The sequence below is a fragment of the Malaclemys terrapin genome, chromosome 17, assembly GCF_027887155.1.
Source record: "Malaclemys terrapin pileata isolate rMalTer1 chromosome 17, rMalTer1.hap1, whole genome shotgun sequence".
Taxonomy (NCBI): domain Eukaryota; kingdom Metazoa; phylum Chordata; order Testudines; family Emydidae; genus Malaclemys; species Malaclemys terrapin.
In genome coordinates, this window is record NC_071521.1 from 11,721,298 (window position 1) to 11,742,348 (window position 21,051).

Genomic DNA, 21,051 nt, shown 5'->3' on the forward strand with positions numbered 1-21,051 from the left:
ACTGTGGAGGGCTGTATTTTGGGAGAGGATGTGCCCGTGTGTAAGAGAAGGATTTTACCATTGCCAGGGCAGATCCCAAAGGGATGCAGTCTCCTTGCGGAGCGAGGGCACCCAGACTGACAGGACACTGGAATGGTTTTACACAAGGTTTCACCGGCCATTAGGTGGAAAATAGGGATCATTCCCCACCTTTGGGAACAGTGCGTGTGTGTATTACGGACTGAACTGCCTTCATGGGATGGACATAATCTAATAAAGTGGATCCATGATGCATACGCTCCCCTAATAGCATCCAGGCTGGGACAGCTGGAGTGGGGAGAGACAAAGGTATTTCTCCTTCTCAACAAGTTCTGAGAGACAAATTTACAGGCGTGGGGCCTGAATTTCAGGGGAGCTGAGCACCCACGGCTCCTACTTATGATAAAAAGAGCTGCCTGCAGCCTCTAAAAATCCAACCCAGTTGCCGCTATTTTCCTGGCCCCTGTAAGAGGTGGCTGTATTATGCCGTGTGGTTAAGATGGAGGAATTCGCACAGAGAGTGACATTAGGACATGGGGCCAGGGAATATTCACACCCCTCCAGGGGATCTTTGTCCCCCTCCCATGTTTGGCCAACACTTGGCTTACCCCAGACATTGAGGTTGTAGTGCGTCTCCGCCCGGCCCAAGCGGCTCGACACCTCACACGTGTATCTCCCTGCATCTCGCGCCTGAGCGTGCTCAATCTGTCAAAGCAAGCAGAGCCGGGGTGGGATCGAGAGAAGGGCAAGCAGAGCGCCACTCGCCCAGTTTCACTACCAGAAACGCACGCCCAGCCCGGCAGCAGAGCCAAAGTCCGCTCGCAGCCCAGGTTCATTGTCCAGGTTGCTCCTGGCAACAAGCCCCTCTGTTCTGGTGCAGTCCTGCAGGCATTCAAGCTGGGCCCAGCGGAATCAAGGGACAAGGAAAGTGCTGAGTCAGCACAACGACTCTCACGCCTGAGGAACACAGCCTGGGCGAGACGGGGGTAGGCCCATTTCTCCATGACTCCGAGCCACACATCTCACGGGAAGTGGGATTCCCTGCCAAGGCCAGGCAGGGGAGAGCCAACAAGCCATAACCAGGCGTACAGGGGACAGACACATTTACTGCAGAGCCGAGTTCTCCACATCCCCTCCTGACTCAGCATCAGCCAGAACAGTCACCTGGAGAACGGCCCCGTCTGCAGAGAGTCGGGCTCGGGGGTCCTGCGGGAGAGGGTGCCCGTCCTTCAGCCAGTGGAGTACGGGAGAGGGGGCCGTGTGGTGCTGGCATTCCAGGGTCACAGACCGATTGAATATGACTGAGATATTTAGTTCCTCACCAAGGACATTTGGGGGCACTGAAAGGAAACAACCCTGGGGTAAGATCAAAGGGAAATGGCTGCTTCCTGAGGCCAACACGCAGGAGCAGGGCTACTGACCGAACACACCGGTAGATTCCAAACCTCCACTCCCGCCTCCTTCCCATACCCTGATCTGTAACGCGGAAAGGCCAGTGCTTAATTAGTAATGAAAGAACTGCCTGGGCTCAAGCAATTTTTTTAACTTTCATAACTGATGCGGCAAGTCCTAGGAGCGGCCCGGCCCAGAGGCACTGGGGCTAGGAACTGCCCGGCCCAGAGGCGCCGGGGCTAGGAACTGCCCGGCCCAGAGGCGCCGGGGCTAGGAACGGCCCGGCCCAGAGGCGCCGGGGCTAGGAACTGCCCGGCCCAGAGGCGCCGGGGCTAAGAATGGCCCGGCCCAGAGGCGCTGGGGCTAGGAACTGCCAAGCCCAGAGGCGCCGGGGCTAGGAACGGCCAAGCCCAGAGGCGCCGGGGCTAGGAACGGCCAAGCCCAGAGGCGCCGGGGCTAGGAACGGCCAAGCCCAGAGGCGCCGGGGCTAGGAACGGCCAAGCCCAGAGGCGCCGGGGCTAGGAACGGCCCGGCCCAGAGGCGCTGGGGCTAGGAACTGCCAAGCCCAGAGGTGCCGGGGCTCAGCCCTGGCACAGATTAAGCCCTGGGAAAAGCCCCTGTGCAGGGCTGAGGACCAGCCTGTGACAGCCCCTGAGAGGCGGGTGGCCCTGCAGTCACCAGACATGGGGTTTGACGAGAACTTATATTTACAGGGCTTTAGCAAACAGCCAGATTGGCTCCCCTCATTCGTGTAAGCTGCAGAGCAGCAGCTGTTCTAGCAAACACGGGAGTCACTTGGAGGTGAGGTGTGTGTGTGTGGGGGGATTGGGGTCTGAGGCAGATTCCTCAGCCTGGGGGGGATCGGAGAGGCCTGTACTTACCTTGCACCCGCAGCACAGCATCCCACCGATCCTCTCCCACGGCACTGATGGCCACACAGGAGTACGTCCCCGCGTCCAAGAGGTGTGCGCTGGCCAGGGAGAGGACGCGTCCCCCAGACAGGATCTGCACCGTCCCCAGAAACAAACCAAAAAGGGATCAGTGAGCGGGGGTGGGGGTGGGGCTTCCAACCTGCTGCTCAGCCCCCTGCCTCCCCACACACCGGGATGGGGAACCGCAGAGCTGCGCAAGCCAGGAGCTTGCACTAGGCCTGTCCTCACCAGCTGGCACCCAGGCTCTGGCAAGAGAACTCCACTTCCCCCACCATCAGCTCCCAAGTTTCAGCACCGGGGAGGGATGGGAGCTGCAGGGGAGGCAGCCCCGAGGCCCTTTGCCCAGCCCTGCTAGAGCAGGAAATTCCAACAGACTGATGTGCTGGGTGGCAGGGGCTCTGAGCACAGCCCTGGTGCCTGGATGGTGGTTCTAAGCTAGCCGTCCACACTGACCTGTGGTCCCCCGGGCACCGTGCTGGAAACAGGATTGCCGTCTTTCAGCCACACCAGCGTGGGGGCAGGGATCCCTGCAGCCTCACACGTCAGCTCCACCCGCTCGCTCAGCAACGCAGTGACAAGGCTGGGGCCGGAGGTGATTTGGGGAGGCACTGGGGAGGCCAAAGGCACATGCTGGGCATCACAGAAACACCACGACATGAGCAAGGGCAAAGGAAAGGTGGGGTGGGCAGAACCACCCAGAACAACGTGGTTTGTTGGTATGACCCTTTCCACCGGGACTTCCCAGTGGGGGGAACAAAATACCATGACTGGTACTGGGCTGGGGGAGACAACACTGCAGGAGGGGGAGAAAGGGGAGGCTCCGGCCCCGAAGGGGGAGGTGTTCAGCATCCGGGCTGGAGCAAGGGCAAGTCAGGAGAGGCTGGATTGTGCTTCCTCCAGAGTGAAAGCCTCCTAGCGGAGCGAGAGCCACGGAGGATCTCAGGCCAAAGTCTCCAGCAGGAGCTCAAAGGCTTTGAATGAGCTGGGGGTTCTGTGGGACCTGGTGAGGTGACAGGCCCTGCTCCAGGGTCATGTGGCGAGACTGCCGTGCCTTACATTAGTATGCATTAGATGTTACTGGAGTGTTACATGGGGTTACCTGAAGTCACTGGGTAGTGCAAGGCATTCTGGGACGTCACACGGTCATTGCTGGGATGGACACGGGGGGGTGAGGGGGGTTAATCACATGGCCTAGAACCGCCGAGCTCTGAATTGCCCAGCACTCTAGACAAACCCTCCTGCTTCTGCTCTGACCCCAGTTCTGTTCACTGAGATTTTGTTACATGGGTAAAGGAATGTGCCACTGAGTGCCAGGGAGGGACGGTGGGCATGGACCAGGGAGACCCCAAGACCAGAGCCACAGAGGCCGCTGGTGCCTTCCCTGCCCACCGGCTCACTCACCAGTCACCTGCAGGCTGTAATGGAGTTCGCTGCTGCCCGCCACACTGGATGCCACGCAGCGATAGCTCCCCGCGTCCGAGACCTGAGCCCGCTCGATCTGCAGGCGCCTCCCATCGCCCGACAGGACAAGGTCTGGACTGGCCGAGAGAAGCCGGGGCCCCTTGTACCAGGACACGTCTGAGAAGGGAAGCAGGAGGACATGGGCTGAGTTAGTGGCCCTGCCACCTTCACCACCCCATGGACCTGCCTTGTCTGGGGTTTAAACCCTTTGCCACCTCTGTTACGTTGGCTTTATATGCCCCATTATATTCTTTGTATTTGTTTTACTAATACAACAGCAACAAAAAGTTGCACGTGGGCACGTGCTGGAAGAGCTGCTGCCTCTCTAGTAGGAAGGCGTCTGTGATAACCAGGGCTGTGAAAGCCAATCTGTGCTGCCCCTCTGCAGGATTCTCTGACTCCTGGTCTTTTCTCACATCTGTCTGAAGCGAGGGGTTTGCATTTGATTCTGGGGGGCTTGGCAGTCTGGCTGCAGTGCCATCAGCCTTGAGGCAGGCAACCCCCGAAGGGAGGGTGGTCGCATGGGTCAGGCACTGCGCTGGGACGTGGCAGTCCCCAGCTCTGGCACAGACCCCTCTGTGTGGCCTCGGGGAAATCACCTAGGCTGCGATAGTCAAAGGCGCGCCCGAGAGAGCGAAACACTCAAATCCACTGTAATTCACTGTAACTCCCTTTGACTCCTTGGAAAATCCAGCCTTGGTCTCTCTGTGCCTCAGTTCCCCACAACAATCCTTTGTCTGTCTTGCCCATTTTCACAGCAGGGACCCCAGGTGCGCTGGAGTATGGGCAGTACCCTACTACAAACAATAAAATGGAGCCCCTTTAGCAAGTGGTGACTGCGGTGGGCTCTGAAGTAGAACCACAACAGGGAGGAGGAGTCCCATGCGACCAGTCTAGAGCCGAGCAGAGAGGGCTGAGATGAGGGGGGAGGGGGAAAGCAGGCCAGGCAAATGAACGAACGCTGGAAAGAAGACGAGCCAGAAGGAGCGCGGAGTTGCCTTACTCGGAGTGGGCATTCCAGAGGCCAGGCACTCAAAGGATGCTGGGAAGTTCTCAAGGACGGTCTGGTTCACCTCTCCAGGTTCAATGTTCGGAGGCACTGCAAAGAAACACCACGTCAGGACGGGGGCTCTGCGCAGCCCCACGCGGGCGTCGCCAGACACAGCACGGGGAGGTGGGAGGTTGGGAGGGTGAGATTTTAGGCACACCGCTGTGCCTGGACAGACCAAGGGGCTGGGAGTCAGGCCTCTTGGGCTCCATAACCAGCTCTAGGAGGGAATGCCATCTAGTGGTTAGAGCCAGGGGCTGGTAGTCCCAGGACTCCTGGGTTCTACACCCAGCTCTGCCACTGATTGGACAGATCACTGTGACTTTTGTGAAAAGGGAGGTAACCCCATCCCCCTCACCAGGGCCCTAGCAGGGTTAATGATTATTGGTAACACACAGAGGTTGCAGGAGGGAAGGGGGTATATAAACAGCAAACATTGCGATGGCTGAGTTGATTTCATTGAAGAAAGAGAGAGGATGAGGATGGGGAAGGGGAAGAGACTGATCCGGTTTGGTTTGTCCTCAGGCCGGGGGCTGGCTCTTTAGGCAGCCTGCCACCACCAGGACGGAGCCAGTGGCTGGAACGCTGGGCGCAGCCCGTCCTGTCTTTGGCTCCTCACCCAGCACCTTCAGCCTCACGTCTCGCCTCCCTTTCCCTGCAGGGTTCGTGGCCACACACGAGTAAACGCCTTCGTCCACCACGTCCACCTTCTCGATCTACGGGGAGGACAGGAGGGATTCATGCCACACAAACACACTGTCTGCGAGCGCGGTCACACCCTGCAAACAGAACAGCCCAGGGCAGCGATTCCGGGCCACAGCTGTTCAGCCGTCTTTCCTTCCCCCCCAGCCCTGCCAGCATGGCCAGGGCACCTCCAATCGAACCCAGCACTCCCTGCTGTGCCAGCCCTGAGCTCCCCCACAGCTCTGCTATTGCACCTCCAGCCTGACTTCACCCCCCTGCTAGTCCACCGCTCGGAGACAGACCTGGCATCTGTCCAACACGCACTAGGCTGAGAGCACAACTGTCCTAAGCCCAGTTTGGTGACAGATCCCCAGAGTATGCAAAGCAATTGGTACAGCCCCCATTAGAAACAGCTCCTGTTCGCTTAACCCAGGAAATATCCTCAGGGCTTGTTAAAATGTCGCACTAGTGTAATGAGCACACCCACACCCCAACAAGAGTGAACAGCAGCGCACCAGCTTCGCCCAGCGCACCATCACAGCAGCAGCCCTTCCGCTCACACACACACACCACAACATGCCTTTTGGACTCTCGCTCACATCCGCCTCCCCGCCCCGGCCTAGGCCGCAGCTGCACCCACCCTACCCGCAGAAGGCTGCCTGTTCCCTGCAGAACAATTCCATCCTTCCACCAGCTGAGGCTGGGCACGGGGATGCCGGTGGCCAGGCACTGAACAGCCACCGAGTGACGAAAGGCAACGCTGAGCTCCTCTCCGCCCACAACACGGACCGACGGGCGCTCTGGCAAGAGAAGGGGGAGAGGGGGATGTGGCGCCGCGTGGGCACATACCAATCACACCCAGGGGGAGGTGTGTGTGCAGAGATGTGGTGTTAGTGCAAGGGTGGGCAAACTTTTTGGCCTGAGGGCCACATCTCGGCATGGAAATTGTATGGAGGGCCAGCTGGGTCAGGGGATTGGAGTGCACAGGGGAGGATGAGGGCTGGGGGTGCAGACTCTGGGTGGGGGTGGGGCTGGGGATGAGGGGTTTGAGGTGCAGGAGGGTGCTCCGGGCTGGGATGGAGGGGTTTGGAGGGCAGGAAGGGGCTCTCTGCTGGGGCAGGGGATTGGGGCGCATGGGGGGTGGTGGTGAGGCTCCGGCTGGGGGTGCAGACTCCGGAGTGGGGCTGGGGTTGAGGGGTTTGGGGTGCAGGAGGGTGCTCTGGGCTGAGATCAAAGGGTTTGGAGGGCAATCAGGGCTGGGGCAGGAGGTTGGGGCATGGGGGGGGCGCTCAGGGGTGCAAGATATGGCAGCGCTTACCTGAAGCGGCTCCTGGAAACTGTGGTCCATCCCCCCTCCGGAGGCGGGGCCACACTGCACTGCGCCCTGCCCCGTCTGCAGGCACCACCCCCACAGCTCCCATTGGCTGTGGTTCCCGGCCAATGGGAGCTGCAGAGCTGGCGCTTGGGGTGGAGGCAGCGTGTGCCCCCTTGCTGCTCCTGCTTCCAGGAGCCGCGTGGAACTGCTGCACACGTGGAGCAGAGCAAGGCAAGTCCCCGACCCCGCTCGGAGCACCAGAGCGGGGAAAACTCCCAACCCTGCTCCCCGGCGGGAGCTCGAGGGCCAGATTTAAAGGTCCAACGAGCCGGATGCGGCCCACGGGCCATAGTTTGCCCACCCCTGTGTTAGTGGGTCTGTCATAGCCCTCCTTCAGCCATTTGAACCTTTGCCTGCAGTCTCCTTCATATGTGAGGACAGACCCAATGGGACCCACCAGATCCCCCTGCCTTTATCCTGGTGATTGTCCCTGCCACCCTCCACCTCCTGGGGGCGGTGACTGAAGCAGTGCTGATCCGTGGCCTCTTGGGGGGCAGGTGATAACGCCACCCCAGTCCTCCAGCAGGAGATACTGGTGCACTCAGTGACCTGCCCACGGGCACAATTTGTCTAGAGCCGACCAGTACCACCTCCTTCAGGAGCTAGGGCAGGAGCCAAGGTCATTGCTGAACTGGTGACCCTGGAGATGCAGCACTCCAAGGAGGCTGGCTGAGACCTCGCTTCCCAGCAAGATGCTCCCGTCTCTTTCCCAGCACCAAGCCTGGGACGTGCTTCTCCGACAGGCGAGTCGGGACAGTCGCTATTAAAAACCATCCTGCTCACCTTGCACTGACACCCGCACCTCTGCTCTGGCTCCGCCCGCCTCGCTGCCGGCTTCGCAGGCATAGAGCCCTCCATCATGGGGCCTCACACGGGGAATCCAAAGCATCCTTCCGTCCTCCGGCATCACTACCCCGTCCAGCTCTCCGATTGGCTGGCCGTTCTTCAGCCACCTGGGGCAGACCGAATGACAGGTGAGTTCTTACCAGGTGAAGAACAGCGGCTCCCCCACCCACCACCTAGAAGGGGGCCTGATGCCCACCAGGCAAGGCAATCGACAGAGGAACAGGGAGCTGAAGTGGCATCGGGGGTGGGATCATGGAGCAGCTGGCGGAGTTTGATACAGGTGAAGCAGCCTCACATCCCCTAGGATATTTCAGCGTGGAGCCTTGCAGGGCAAAATGCCGGCTGCTGTGCCCAGGAAAGAGGGAATTACTGGGGGAGAGGAGGGTGAATCAGCACAACACCCCTCGTTATTCAGTTTCCCCAGCTGGCAGATGACTGGTGTATTCAGCACAATTCCTGCCACCCAGGTGGATGGCGCGACGGTAGAACTGCCATGGGGTCGTGGTGCGAGCAGGAGCAAGTTTATACCCCTATAGAGAGGAGTGGGGCAGTGGATGGGGAGGGGAGCCACTGAATAGAAGGAAAATTCCAGGGGTAACGGCTCAGAGCTTTTGCTCCTCCCTCCCCCGTGGGGCATTCCCACCAGCTCCCCAATGCTATTAACCACAAAGGGACACTCCCAAATATGGCGAGCGAATGCCGCGCATCCTGCATTCCTTTGAGAGCCCTGGGGCCACTCAGTCTGCTCTACAGCCCAGCGCTCAAAGAGTGAAGAAGCCGCAGGAAGACCCGTGCCAGGCCCCAGGAAGGGGTTTCCTTGCGCCCTCCATCTCTGTACTCACTGGACCCTGGGGGCAGGGAAGCCTCTGGCATGGCAGGGAAGCCTCAGGGAGTCATTCACAATTGCTATCACATGACCTTCCCCCTCGCCAATCATCAGCTGAGGCGGAGCTGATTGGAATAAGAAAGCACAAAAGAAAAGTCAGCAGAGAGTAACAGGAGTCCTGCTCACCCTCAGCCCAGACTGGGACCCTGACATAGGGGAACATGTATCCCCAGGGATCTGGGAGCAGCTCGGGGGCCTGGAGGGCACAGTCAGCATCTCCGGGGATCTGGGAGGAGCCGGGGGGCCTGGAGGGCACAGTCAGCATCCCCTGGGATCTGGGACCAGCCGCAGTGAAACACATGACAAAATTCAAACCCAAAATGGCAAACCCATTAAAAGCTCTTCTGTGCAGCCCTTCCCCCTGCCCTGCCCAGGGTGGCTACCAGGCAGTGCACGTTGCCCCTGGCCTTGGCCCTATCACGGTATAGCAGGTCACCGCCCCCTAAGAACGCAGTGCAGCTCCCCTAGCCCTGTAGCCAATGCAGCATCACTGACATCCCTCCCAGTGCCCAGCGGCTTACCCTGAACAACCACCAAATACTGGATTGCTCTCTCCCCTGCCGGGCTGCTGGCTAAGCAGGTGTAGGTCCCCCCTGAGCCTTCCGAGACACTCTCGATCCTCAGCATCGTGCCACCTCCTAGGATCTGCGTCCCATTGCTTTCAGCCAGCGGGAGGCCGTCTTTGAGCCAGGAGAAGGCAGGCGGGGGCTGGCCGCTGGCTGAGCACTCCAAGGCCAACAGCTGGCCCACCACTGCTTCCACCGTCCGGCCTCCGTGGCTGTCACCTTCAATATCGGGTGGCACTGCAGGGGCAGGGAAGACATTAGCACCGGGTACGTGGAATAGGGACATACTGGTAATGTCTGGGCCGGGGGGACGATCCAGGAAGGGTGGGACTCTGCGCTGGCAAAGCAGAGGCACCGGATGGGCCTGAGACCACGCACCAGACAGCTCAGCTCAAGCCCTGCCCGAGGGGGTCTAAGAGATCGATGAGGGGAGAGGCCCAGGAAGACAGCAGCACACGTATCACTGCAGGACTCGGGGTGAGCTGTAGGCGGAGCCGGTGAGCACGACGGGAGAGGCACCTGCCGCTCCCCTTGGCCATGGCAGCGAGCCCCAGGAACCATCGGCCTCCGACTGACAGAGCCCTGGCCCCTCCAGCCAGTGCTGCCTACTGGCCAGCCGGGCACACTTGCCGTACAGCCCACGCTGCTGGGGAGAATGAGCGTCACGTCCCCCTTCCCCTCACGCCTCTCCGAGCACGTCAGACAGGTGGCCACGCGGCTCGGGACGCCTTACCATACACCTCCAGCCTCACGGCCTTCTCTGCCACCCCTGCAACGTTGGTGGCCCGGCAGGTGTAGAGCCCTGCGTCGGACAGCTGGGCCCGGCTCAGCTGAAGGCTCCTCCCCCCCTCGGCGTAGGCTGCCCGGGCGCTGGAGACGATGGGCCACTTGTCTTTGAACCAGGTGATGCTGGGAGCCGGCGAGCCCCGAGCCTCACACTGCAGCCCGACGGGGCGGTTGAACAGGCCCACGACATGCAGCCTTTCGCTGGACCCCAGGATAGTGGGTGGAGCTGCAAATGCAAATGAATGTGGAGAGTGAAACGGGGGCGGGCGGGAATTAATACCCCACCAGGCGGCTGCACTGCAGGGGCTGGGCAGAGGAGGTTCCGCAGCTCCTGGGGCAGAGCGGTCCACAAGGGCAGGGAAGGCGCTGTTACACGGAAACCGTGGCACGTTCCCACCTGGTCCTTTCAGGGTAGACTATGCCAAGCAACTCCTAGAGAAGTAACGCCGGTCTGATGAAAGAAGGACTCTTACCAGCTGGAAGGGGGCAGGGCAGCGTGGCAAGGAAGCTCACACACAGTTCGGTTGGACCAATGGGTCACTGCATTCTGCCTCCAACAGTGGCCTGGGTACCCAAACCCCTATGTACTCCGTGGTCATGCCTGACGCTAGAGCAGGTGAGCCCCCGTAACACACATGGCAGGAGAGGGCTCCTTTCTGGCCCCGGAAGCAGTTAGGGAAGGATGGAGGCTCAGGGATTGAGGGTTGGTGGTGAGGAAACAGGGGAGTAAAGGAGACTTATGTTAAGGACTGTGCATTGGCATGGTGCAGCTGTCACCCACTGGGTAACACCACAGAGGCTTCTTGCGCACCCCGAACGTACAGATCAGCACACAGATGGAGAGCAATGAGCATCTGCAGACAACAGGCGCATGGCCCACTGCCACCACCATTAGACAGCCCGAAGGGGCAACGCATAACTGGATCGTCAATTACTTTAAGTAGACTTGGCCTCAAGGGCCATGGAGGAAGAGATTGGGGGAGATAATCTCTCTCTGGGTGCGTCTACACTGCAGCTTGGGGCAAACCTCCCAGCCCGGGTAGACAGACTGGGCTAGCGGGACTCGAGCTAGTGCAGGGGTGGGCAAACTTCCGGCCCATTAGACGTTTTTATCCGGTCCTCAAGCTCCCTGGTACGGCCGCCTTGGTGTCACTGCCGGTAGGGCCCCTGGGAGTCCCCGGTACCACCCCTGTGGAGCTCCTCTCCCACTGCGCTACACCCCATAAGTCCTTGGTAACATCCCTTATAGAGCCCCCCAGGCTACACCCCATAGAGTCCCCCTACACCCCCAAGCATTTATGGCCCGCCATACAATCTCCATACCCAGATGCGGCCCTCAGGACAAAAAGTTGGCCCACTCCTGAGCTAGCACACCAAAACCACCACAGCTCAGACCCTGGGGGTCGGGAGGGCTGGAGAGCCCCAGCTGCCACCTGAGCCGCCATGTCCACACTGCTACTTTTAGCGCACTGGCTCGAGCCCATCTCTCCGGTCTGGGAGGCTCACTCCAAGCTGCAGTGTAGACGTACCTATTGTCACCCTCACACTACTTCCGTTTGCAGTTCTAAGAGCAGGTCACAGAGGAAATTTCCAAGAGGAAATTCCACTTTGGGAACTTACTGTAAACGTGCAGTTGGAAAGTCTTGGCTTGCTGGCCAGCCTGGTTGAAGGCCAGGCACTGGTACTTCCCTTGGTCCCTCAGTTGGCTGGCCTGGATCCTCAACACCTGTCTCTGCTCCAAGAGCTGGATCTGGGAGTCCATCGGGGCAAGAGGCCTGAGGATACAGAAGACTCAGAACAAGGCATAAGACCACAGCCAGAGGGCAGAGCCTGCTGCATTTAGGGCAACGGTGCTAGTGAATCCTGGGAGGTTTTATCCTTGTTTAGTAAATGCGGTGCCGGTGAAAGGCGCTGGATAGACTGCCCTGGAGACCCAGACCCTCTGTTTGCCCACAGAAATGGGGCAGCCGTTGAAAAAACTCCCCCATGTCCGACTCCACCCTGACATACCCCTCACAAGTTCCGAGGAGGTGTCTGATCACAAGGCTCTGGGGATGAGATCAACTCCAGAGCACAGCAGCTCCCAGGGCAGAGCCCTCGCACCTTGAAGCTGCACCATCACCGTGTGCTGCAGTGTCCCGTAGCGACGCCACGACAGAGCTATTCCCTGGCGGGAGAGCCAGCCTGGCCTGCAGGACGGCACGCAGCTTGCACGGATCCCATCGTGACGGGCCTTTGAGCTGGAGGACCCTCCTCGGGGAGGAGAGGTGAGAGCTCTGTCCTTGGCCTCCGTGCTGAGACTGCCAAGGAGGGTCTCAGCGATGGACGTTCAGAGGAAGTGGCTGGAAAGGGCACCGGGTTTCCGAAAGCACTTTCTCTGCTCCTGGAGCCCATTCTCTACCTGCATGTAGTGTGGGGTCCCTAGGGCCTGCCCCAGCTTACTCCCTACCCACCTCGCAACCCCGTTAAACCCAAGCCTTCTGCAGCCTCCAGCCGACCCGAGCTGGCCGCGTCCCCGGGCACCAGGGAGCCCCGGCCAGTGACTTGCAACAGCCGCTGTGCACTTACTGTCCATCCTTCATCCACTCCACCTGGGGAGGCGGCACGCCCGTGGTCCGACACGCCAGCTCCACCTCAGAGCCCGCCAGCACCGACACCTCGTGGGGCGACCCCAAGCCGTACACCACGGGTGAGACTAGGGGAGGAAAGGAAGGAGGGGATCCTGGGAGAGCCAAAATGACAATGGCCGAGGATATGGGCGGTGAGGGAATGACCTGGGGGCAGTGAGGGGTGGTTTGATTGTTGCTCTGTAAGGGGATTAACAGCTTTATTACAGTTTATAAGGTGCATTCAAGATGCATGTCGGTTTCACTGTCCTCCTCCCATTCACCTTCCACATGCAGTCCAGAGAGAGGAAGGAGAACAACCAGGCCCTGGCGTCCTACGGGGGCAGGGGCGGGGTTAGCAAAATAAAGGCAGGTGACAGTGGAAAACTGCTGCACTTCCTTACTGCAGTGCAGCCACTCCCAGGCTTCTCAAGAGGGGGCGGCTCAGCAGAGCTTCTCCCCTTCAACTCCTCATTCATTCAACACCCTCTCTCACTGAGAAAGTCAATCAGGAAGTGTCGTTTACTCCTTCTCATAACACAAGAACTGGGGGCCACCGTATGAAATCAATAGGCAGCAGGTTTAAAGCAAACAAAAGGAAATACTTCTTCACACAACGCACAGTCAACCTGTGGAACTCCTTGCCAGAGGATGTTGTGAAGGCCAAGACTATAACAGGGTTCAAAAAAGAACTAGATAAATTTGTGGAGGATAGGTCCATCCATGGCTATTAGCCGGGATGGGCAGGGTTGGTGTCCCTAGCCTCTGTTTGCCAGAAGCTGGGAATGAGCGACAGGGGATGGATCATTTGACGATTACTTGTTCTGTTCATTCCCCCGGGGCACCTGGCATTGGCCACTGTCGGAAGACAGGACACTGGGCTAGATGGACCTTTGGTCTGATCCAGTCTGGCCATTCTTATGTTCTTATGAACATTACGCACCTGGCCAAACTCAGACCTGGTGTAAGAGAGTGCAACTCTCAGGAAGTCAGTGGAGTTGCACTTGCTTACTCCAAGCTCTGAATTCAACCCCGTGGATTCAACTGGTGGCCTGCACCCCTGTTGGCTTTGGGGAGGTAAAGGATTAGTGGCTGCCAAGGAAGTTAAGCCCTTCCCCTGCCAGACTGTCAGCAGGCTGGCTGGTTAGCCCTGGTGGAAGGGCTGGGACACTGGGATTAGTGTCTCTCCCATCAGTCCCTAAGCAGATTTCGCTGGCATGACCAGGAATACTTTGCCTTAGACAGAAGGAGGCTAAGACCCGTGACTCACCTAGAACAAGGACATGGAACTGTCTTTGCACCTCACCAACCCTGTTCACAGCTTTGCAGGTGTAGGACCCCGCATCCTCCTTACGCACCTTGTGGACCCTGATGGACTGGGCTCCACTGAGGAAACGGAGGCTGCCACTCTCCGTGAGCTGTGGGGAAATAGCTAGAATTAGAACAAGGTGGGAAGCACCTTACCCATGGCTACCCAGCTCCAGATCAGAGTCCCTGACTTCTGCTGCCATTCTCCAATCAAGGGACAGCAGCACACTCTGACGCCGAAGGTGTCCACTAGCCCTCTTCTGCTGCAACTTACCAACTGCCCATCCTTGTACCAGGTGACTGTAGGGGCTGGGATGCCAGAAACATCACAATCCAGAGTCAGGGGCTGGCCGGCCAGGATGGAGACGTTCCTCCTGGGGCCGTCACCTCTCAGCTCAGGGGGTGCTGTGAAAGGAGAGGAACAGCCACGTCGGGAGAGGAACAAGCAGAGCAACGCAGAGTTGACTCACCGGGCTAGCGCACGCCTTTCAGATGAACACACACCAAGCAAACCTGGACATATCTGGCCACTCAACGGCTGTATTGACAGAAACCAGGCATGCACAGACCAACCTGTCCATCAGCCCAGGGGCCCACCTGCCTCTCCAGCACAGTGGGCGAGGGCTTGTCCACACGTTCCTTGTATGTCCGGGAACGGACTCTCCAGGTGGCGAATGACGGGTCTGTGCCTATGAGAAAGCTGCCTGCAGCCAGCTAGCAAAGAGGGCGAAGTGACCTTGGCTGGAACACGAGGGCATCCGAAGTGCCTGGGGAGCTGGCTAAAAGTTCCTTGCCACATTTTGGCAACTGGACAGGACAGACTGATGGGATTGGGGGTGGGGAGAGACTCTTTGCTGACCCACATCCTATCCTGCTGAGCTGAGCATGCCCAGAAAGCAGGTCGTGGGGGAGCTCAGTGGCTGAGCAGTCCAATGTGGTGAGAACCTGTAGGAGTCAGTGAGACCTTCCCAGTTAGGAGACTGGTTTGTTTCTGTATCTCCCAGCTCTGGAGCCTTGCTCGCGTCCTCCCTTCTCACCTGTAGGAGCAGGAGGAGCTCTCCACAAGCCCCTTTTAGCCCCAGCATTGTGGGCTCACGGCTGAGGCTTTAAAATCAAGCCCGAAGCTTCCCAATTCATTTGTCCTTGACACCCCTCTGCCTCTCCTCCTGTCCCCCCACATGGCACAGGGGTGGGAGGCAAGAGGCCTTCTCTAGGGAATTGACCCCAATGTTCCCCAGGATGCCAGGAGATCAGAAAAATTAGGACTTTCCCCCAGCATCCCTCCCCACGTACGGCCCCACCAGCTCAGCTCCAGACAGCCGACCAGAGTCCAGGCTCTGCTCCCAGGTTCAGTGACAGCTCTCACGGGGGAGATTGCCCTTGCTGGCAACAGACAGCACAGACCAGGACTGGGTATGGAGCCCAATCTGCTGCACCCAAGCACTGGACAACACCCCCCCCCCAACCTCCCAGCACTGGGATCTGCTCCATCCATGCGGCCCCCTCTTACCGTAAACCACGAGCTTGGTTCTCCTCTGCACAGAGCCCGCCTCGTTGGTCGCCAGGCACATGTACTCTCCGCTGTCGCTGGGCAACACAGAGCCAATCACCAAAGAGCCCTCGTCCAGCACCGAGGCACCCGGTAAGCTGCCCAGGAGCTCGGCAGAGTTCTTTAGCCAGAGGATGGCCGGCTTCGGCATGCCTGTGGATCAGCCAGACAGCTGCAGCTCTCTCTAGGCAAGAGCGACTCGCGCAGATGCCCCGTTTCACCCCCACTCCTTGATGCCCCCGTCGCAGCCCCACACCCCAACATTCAGGGAAGTAGAAGCTGCAGGGCGGGTACCACTTGTTAGAGGAATAGGTGCTGCCTGCAAAATTTAGATTTCAATGCACACCCCTAGAACATAGGGCGATGCTCAGATCAAGGGGTCTAGTCAGAGTCCTATCTTGGGCGGCAGCTAGCTCCTGGATGGGGCTACCCTGCCTGCCGTACTCTGCTCAAGGCCAGTTCCCGAGTGCCTGTCTGGTGGCCCCTTTCAGCGCTGCCTTTGGTGGCCGGCCCACCCCACACGTTAAATGCGTCGCACACTGAGAAGTTGCTCCCAGAGCCCTGTCGAAATGGTGGTCTCAAATCCATGTCGGTGTGCAGCATGCTGATAGCCACACGGAGGCGCTCCAGGTACAGCGTTACTTCCCGGCTCCGTCCCTCCTCTGCGGTGCCAGGCTCGGCTAAGGGGAAATTAACAGCACCAAGCTCCCCGGGGAAAAGTCAGCCCGGGGCTGCATCCCCTCACGCCCACCCCACCCAGAGTGCATTGACTGACATGCCGCCCCCAGGGCGGTCCCTGGCCATGCGGTGATGACTGTACCCTGGGCTGATTGAGGCCAGAGGCACCGTTATCACCCAGTTACAAGCAAGGCCGCCCAGAGGATTCAGGGGACCTGGGGGGCAAAGCAATTTCAGGGGCCCCTTCCACAAAAAAAAGTTGCAATATTATAGAATACTATATTCTCCTGGGGGCCCCTCTGGGGCCAGGGGCCTGGGGCAAATTGTCCTGGTTACAAGAGACACCCCCCGCCCCTCGACTTACAAGGGATGTTGCACATTCTCACTGCATGGAACACATCTTCCTAGCAAGAGCGATTCGTAGCACCTCCCCTCCCATGCAGCACGGTACCGTCCCCCCAATGCAGAGCTACCCAGCAGGCACCAAGGCTGGTGCCTTTCCAGCTGCTCCCACAAGATGTTCTGGGCAAGAAAGAGCCCAGACTCCTATAGAAGCCACTGGAGACGAGGGAAAGGAGCCGGTACCATGTGATCTGCCAGCGCTCCACCACCCACCACCACATGTGCCACGGACACCAGGCAGGGTGCGGCTGTTGTACCGCAATGTCTGCTCCTTCCTGCTCTCTGATTGGCTACTATAAATCCTGTCTGCTCTGACTGGCGACTTCTCGGCCATCTCCAGCTAAGGCTGCCCGGTGGGTGAGTTAGGGGCAGCGCCGGGCCTGGCGTGAAAGTCTGGATTCCCAGCTCACTCCTGAGCCAGAAGGAGAGATGGAAGACAAGGAGCAAGGATGGAAGGAGTAAAAGAAAGAAAAGCCAGGGCAATTTCTGCCCGTCTTCCTATATGTTCCCTGAGGCTGCCCCATCTGTGACAAACACCCACTGATCTGCATCCAAGACACTGCACATCCCGGAAGATCAGGGCACTGCCCCCTCCGCTCCCACTCCAGACGCCAGGACGCTGTAGCTACTGCAGGAGTTCTCATCTGAGATCACAGGCCCAGTGAGACCCCGAATGGCTGCAGGTTATTCATGCTTTCCAGGGAGCGGGTGGAGAAAACCGACTCAGGGCAGATCTGGAAAGAGCTAGCTGCGGAGAAGGCAGGGCAGGATGCGGGTGCAGTGAGAATAAACCTGCTGCTTATGTTTCCCTGGGTACTCCCGGCTGTGGAACTGACCCGGCTCTATTGACCTGCGGCCTCCATCTTTGAGCTCAGGGAATAGAGTTGAGGACCAGGCAAAGCTGTGCCATGAAGAACCCGCATGAACTTCAACGCAAGCCATTCAGGCACCTCGCCCTCCCCTGGCGTGCCCTCATACTGAGTCAGGCCCTGACTCTCTAAGCGCGGGGAGGGGCATCTTCCACAGACAGCCAGCACCCAGGAGGGCCCTGAGCAACCAGGAGCTGATTCACTGACTAAGGGAGTCAGACTCCTTGGAACAGCTGAGGTCAGAGGCCGCGTAGGCTGGCGGGTAAAGGGCACAGGAGTGGCACTCCGGAGACCTGGGCTCTATTCCCAGCTCTGCCACTGACCTGCTGGGTGAACGTGGGCAACTCGCCCAGATCCATCTGTAAATGGGGATCATGATACCTCCCCACCTTTGAGCTCAGAAGAGTCACCTGATCATCTGCAATGCCCAGAGAGCGGGCCCCGGGCCTGTCACCCTGGTAGGGTTGGGTTTCCAGGACGGTGGGGATTGCTGAGAATGACTAAGGGGCTGCACCTTGGAGAACATGGCTACACCCCAAATATGGACCTGGTGACCACCAGTTCAGAATGGAAGTCCCTCCTGGTCCCCGTTAACATCACACACACCAGGCAGGGAACCGAAACACAGGGAAAGGGCTGTGGGTAGAGAATTGTACTGTGGGTAAATATTTTTCACATAAGGAAACTGAGGCACAATGAGGGGAGGTGATTTGCCCAAAGCTTCCCAGGAACTCAGTAGCAGAGTCAGGATTAGAACCCAGATCTGTTGATTCCCAGGCCAGTGCTCTAACCACTAGTCAATGATGCCTCTCTGATGCTAGATACCCCCACACACACACACGCCCTCCCAGCTCAAAGAGTTGGTCTTTTACCTTTGGCAGGGCAGGGCAGGGTGACGTTCTCATGGAGCACTCGTTCTAGCAGGACATCTGCACTGTCATCCAGGTAGGGCGGCTCTGGAGGGAACAGAAATTGCACCGATGGTTCATTTGGTCCCGTTTGTGACTCTCCAGCCTAATCCCCTACGGGAGAGTTTGGCCCCTGATGTCTTGCCCCCTTTGGAGACTCATCTCGGGGAAAGAGGAGCAGAGGTATGAACTAATGGATGTTAGTCACGTTGGAACGAGCTAGAGCGGGAACCAGGATCAAGGCAGGATCCTTGGGGCACCTGGTTCTGGAGGGGGCTCCAAGGATGCCCCCACCCTGCTGGGCTGAGACAGGCGCTCTACTCACTCTGTCACAGAAGATGGTACGGCACAAAGACCTGCTGGTGGCATGTGGCAGCATCGGACCTTCCACCCACGTTGCAACGGAGAGGAAGGGAACCTTGGAATTTGGAAGGACCTAGGCCCCATTTAACCTTAATCTCACTTCACTCTCCTCCCTGGCCAGGCCCTGCACCTTTAACCCCAAGCTGCAGATTGTTCCTGAGTAACTTCCTGGCCAGTGCGGCTGTCGGTCCTGCTCTGTGCCCGATCCAGAGAACACGCGTCTGTTACAGCCCCAGCCATAGCAACTCCTTCCCTTAACTGTGGAGGTCCCCCGTTCATGCCTTACCGTTGGCCATGACGGCAGCCATCACCTCAGGGAGCCCCGTGAAAGAGAAAGAGCCGCGTCATGCACCCGGGATTCAGCACTCACCCAGCACCTCCACCACGAACTCAATGGTGTCTTCTCCAGCGCTGCTGGCTGCAATACACCGGTACCGCCCCGAATCGGAGACCCGCACGTCCAGGACGTTGATCGTCCCATCGGGCCCCTCCAGGAAATCCTGGTCGCCCACCCTCAGTGGGCTGCCGTCCTTGGACCATCTGAGCTTGGGGACTGGATCGCCATGAGCCACGCACGGCAGGTCCAGCGTGTGACCCACTAGCACCTTCAGGACCTTGGGGCCCGGCTGAACTCGAGGAGGTACTGAAATAAAGAGAACGTACAGGAAGGACAGCGGCATAAATGGCGCTTGGAATCTCCTCTGAGCCAAAGATCTCAGACTCCGGGGGCAGGACATTAGTGTCATTAGCCCCATTGTACAGAGGGTGAAACTGAGGCAGGGAGAGGTAAAGTGACATGCCCAAGGTCTCTTGGGGATTCAGTAGCAAAGCCAGGGATAGCACCCAGGAGTCCTGCGCCCTTGTTCTCTCCTCTGACCATTACTACACTGTTCTGTCATGAGAAGAGGGGTCACAGCCCAGTGCCCGCTTCGTGGCAGCCCTAGCTGTGTATTTTTTCGTTCCATACGGGGCTGCTTGATAGAGCTTCAGAGTTGACATTCTGGGCAAAATTAGCTCCCTTTTGAGCAAACCTTTTGCCATGAAGACACAGCCATTCCAGACTGGGGACATGTCCTGGAGTGGGGAGAGAGAATGTGGATTTGCTCTCTCACCATGACAAAGGCATCTACTGTGCTGAAACAGAGAGGGCAGGGCTTCCCTGCCTTAATCGTTGGGTCTAATGGCCCCCAAGAACGTTACTCCATGAAAAGTGGGGCCCTGGCCAGGTGAACAGTTACGGCTGGCTTTACAGGCAATGGACGAGATCAGCACATGGACATGGACATGGACTCAGGCGGCCTCACCACTTTGTGAGAGACACCAGCCAACGAAACAGTTATTCCAGGGGTAAAGTATGGTTTACTAGTGAGAGGGAGAACCAGCGGACCAGGGTTCTAGTCTCGCTGTGGGACTTTGGGCAAGAGCTGTTAACTGTTGCATGCCTCAGTTTCCCCCTTTGTAAAATGTGGGGTTTCCAGGGACCCACTTCACAATGGGATGGCAGGGCTCCATCCATCCATGTTCACAAAGCTCTTGGAGATGGTGGGAAATTATTCCTAGAACCCGCTCAGAGCAGTACATCCTCCTGCACTAGCTCCCTGCAGCCCAGCGGCCACAGACCATGTCTAGCGTTGCATCTGCCCATCGGAACCACCTCTCCTTTACAAACACAGCCACGCCATCGGCTCGGCCTGGTCCATGCCGCTGCAGCAGTGTGGATCACCTGTCCCTAGTCGAGACGTGCTGCTGTTTGGCTGAACATGCAGAGTGTTTACCCACATTCACAAACCATTCAGCCTCGAGCTATTTTTAAAGCAGACAGTAACACAGGGCACTTCACCTGCATTAAACCCAGCTCTAACCAGCCCCTCACTGAAACGGATGAACAGTCCGTAGAAACCCAAGTCAGAGCTACACCTCCTCTGCTTGAAGCATCTTGGACTGCTCTCCCAGAGCAAGCGGACAAGGGGATCCTCCATCAAACTACAGGAGGGCTTCACGCCTTCACAGGGCATGTGGTGCCAACTCCCATCTTGTCTGGCAGAGTAGGAGAGCTATCCATCAGCCCCATGTAGGTGAGGTAGGTTCAAACCATGGGCACTGTTGGGGGGAGCCCTGTTTATGGACTCTAATCAGGCCAAGGAAAGAGAAAGAAATCTGATGACCACATTGAAATGAACACGTAAACCCAGCCAGGACACTGCTGGAACAGCAGATGTCGGCTCCTTAATGACTTTAGCGTCTCCTGCATTTCTAACTCAGTAGCACGGTCATCCCGTTAGGTTAAATGCCTGCAATGCTTCCGGGCCAGCAAGATAATTGTGTTAGCAGCTGTCTGTATACAGGGTCCCGTCCCAGCCTCACGTAGCCCCGC

The 21,051-nt window shown here is 58.4% G+C and overlaps 1 protein-coding gene across 1 annotated transcript in view; it reads right to left on the reverse strand.

Annotated features, from left to right (window-relative positions):
* The window catches only part of HMCN2 (hemicentin 2), a 113,984-nt gene that overhangs the window by 47,990 nt on the left and 44,943 nt on the right, over positions 1–21,051 (reverse strand). Inside the window, exons 24-42 of the mRNA XM_054007963.1 lie at positions 19,048–19,320; positions 18,279–18,362; positions 15,419–15,610; positions 14,183–14,313; positions 13,871–14,018; positions 12,563–12,689; positions 11,615–11,769; positions 9,942–10,220; positions 9,164–9,445; positions 8,599–8,707; positions 7,694–7,863; positions 6,181–6,335; positions 5,471–5,567; positions 4,807–4,902; positions 3,744–3,920; positions 2,796–2,950; positions 2,292–2,415; positions 1,183–1,358; positions 627–723 (exon numbers count right to left, since the gene is read on the reverse strand). Of these exons, the coding sequence (XP_053863938.1) occupies positions 627–723; positions 1,183–1,358; positions 2,292–2,415; positions 2,796–2,950; positions 3,744–3,920; positions 4,807–4,902; positions 5,471–5,567; positions 6,181–6,335; positions 7,694–7,863; positions 8,599–8,707; positions 9,164–9,445; positions 9,942–10,220; positions 11,615–11,769; positions 12,563–12,689; positions 13,871–14,018; positions 14,183–14,313; positions 15,419–15,610; positions 18,279–18,362; positions 19,048–19,320 (3,027 nt within the window). The remainder of the gene's footprint in view (positions 1–626; positions 724–1,182; positions 1,359–2,291; positions 2,416–2,795; positions 2,951–3,743; positions 3,921–4,806; positions 4,903–5,470; positions 5,568–6,180; positions 6,336–7,693; positions 7,864–8,598; positions 8,708–9,163; positions 9,446–9,941; positions 10,221–11,614; positions 11,770–12,562; positions 12,690–13,870; positions 14,019–14,182; positions 14,314–15,418; positions 15,611–18,278; positions 18,363–19,047; positions 19,321–21,051) is intronic.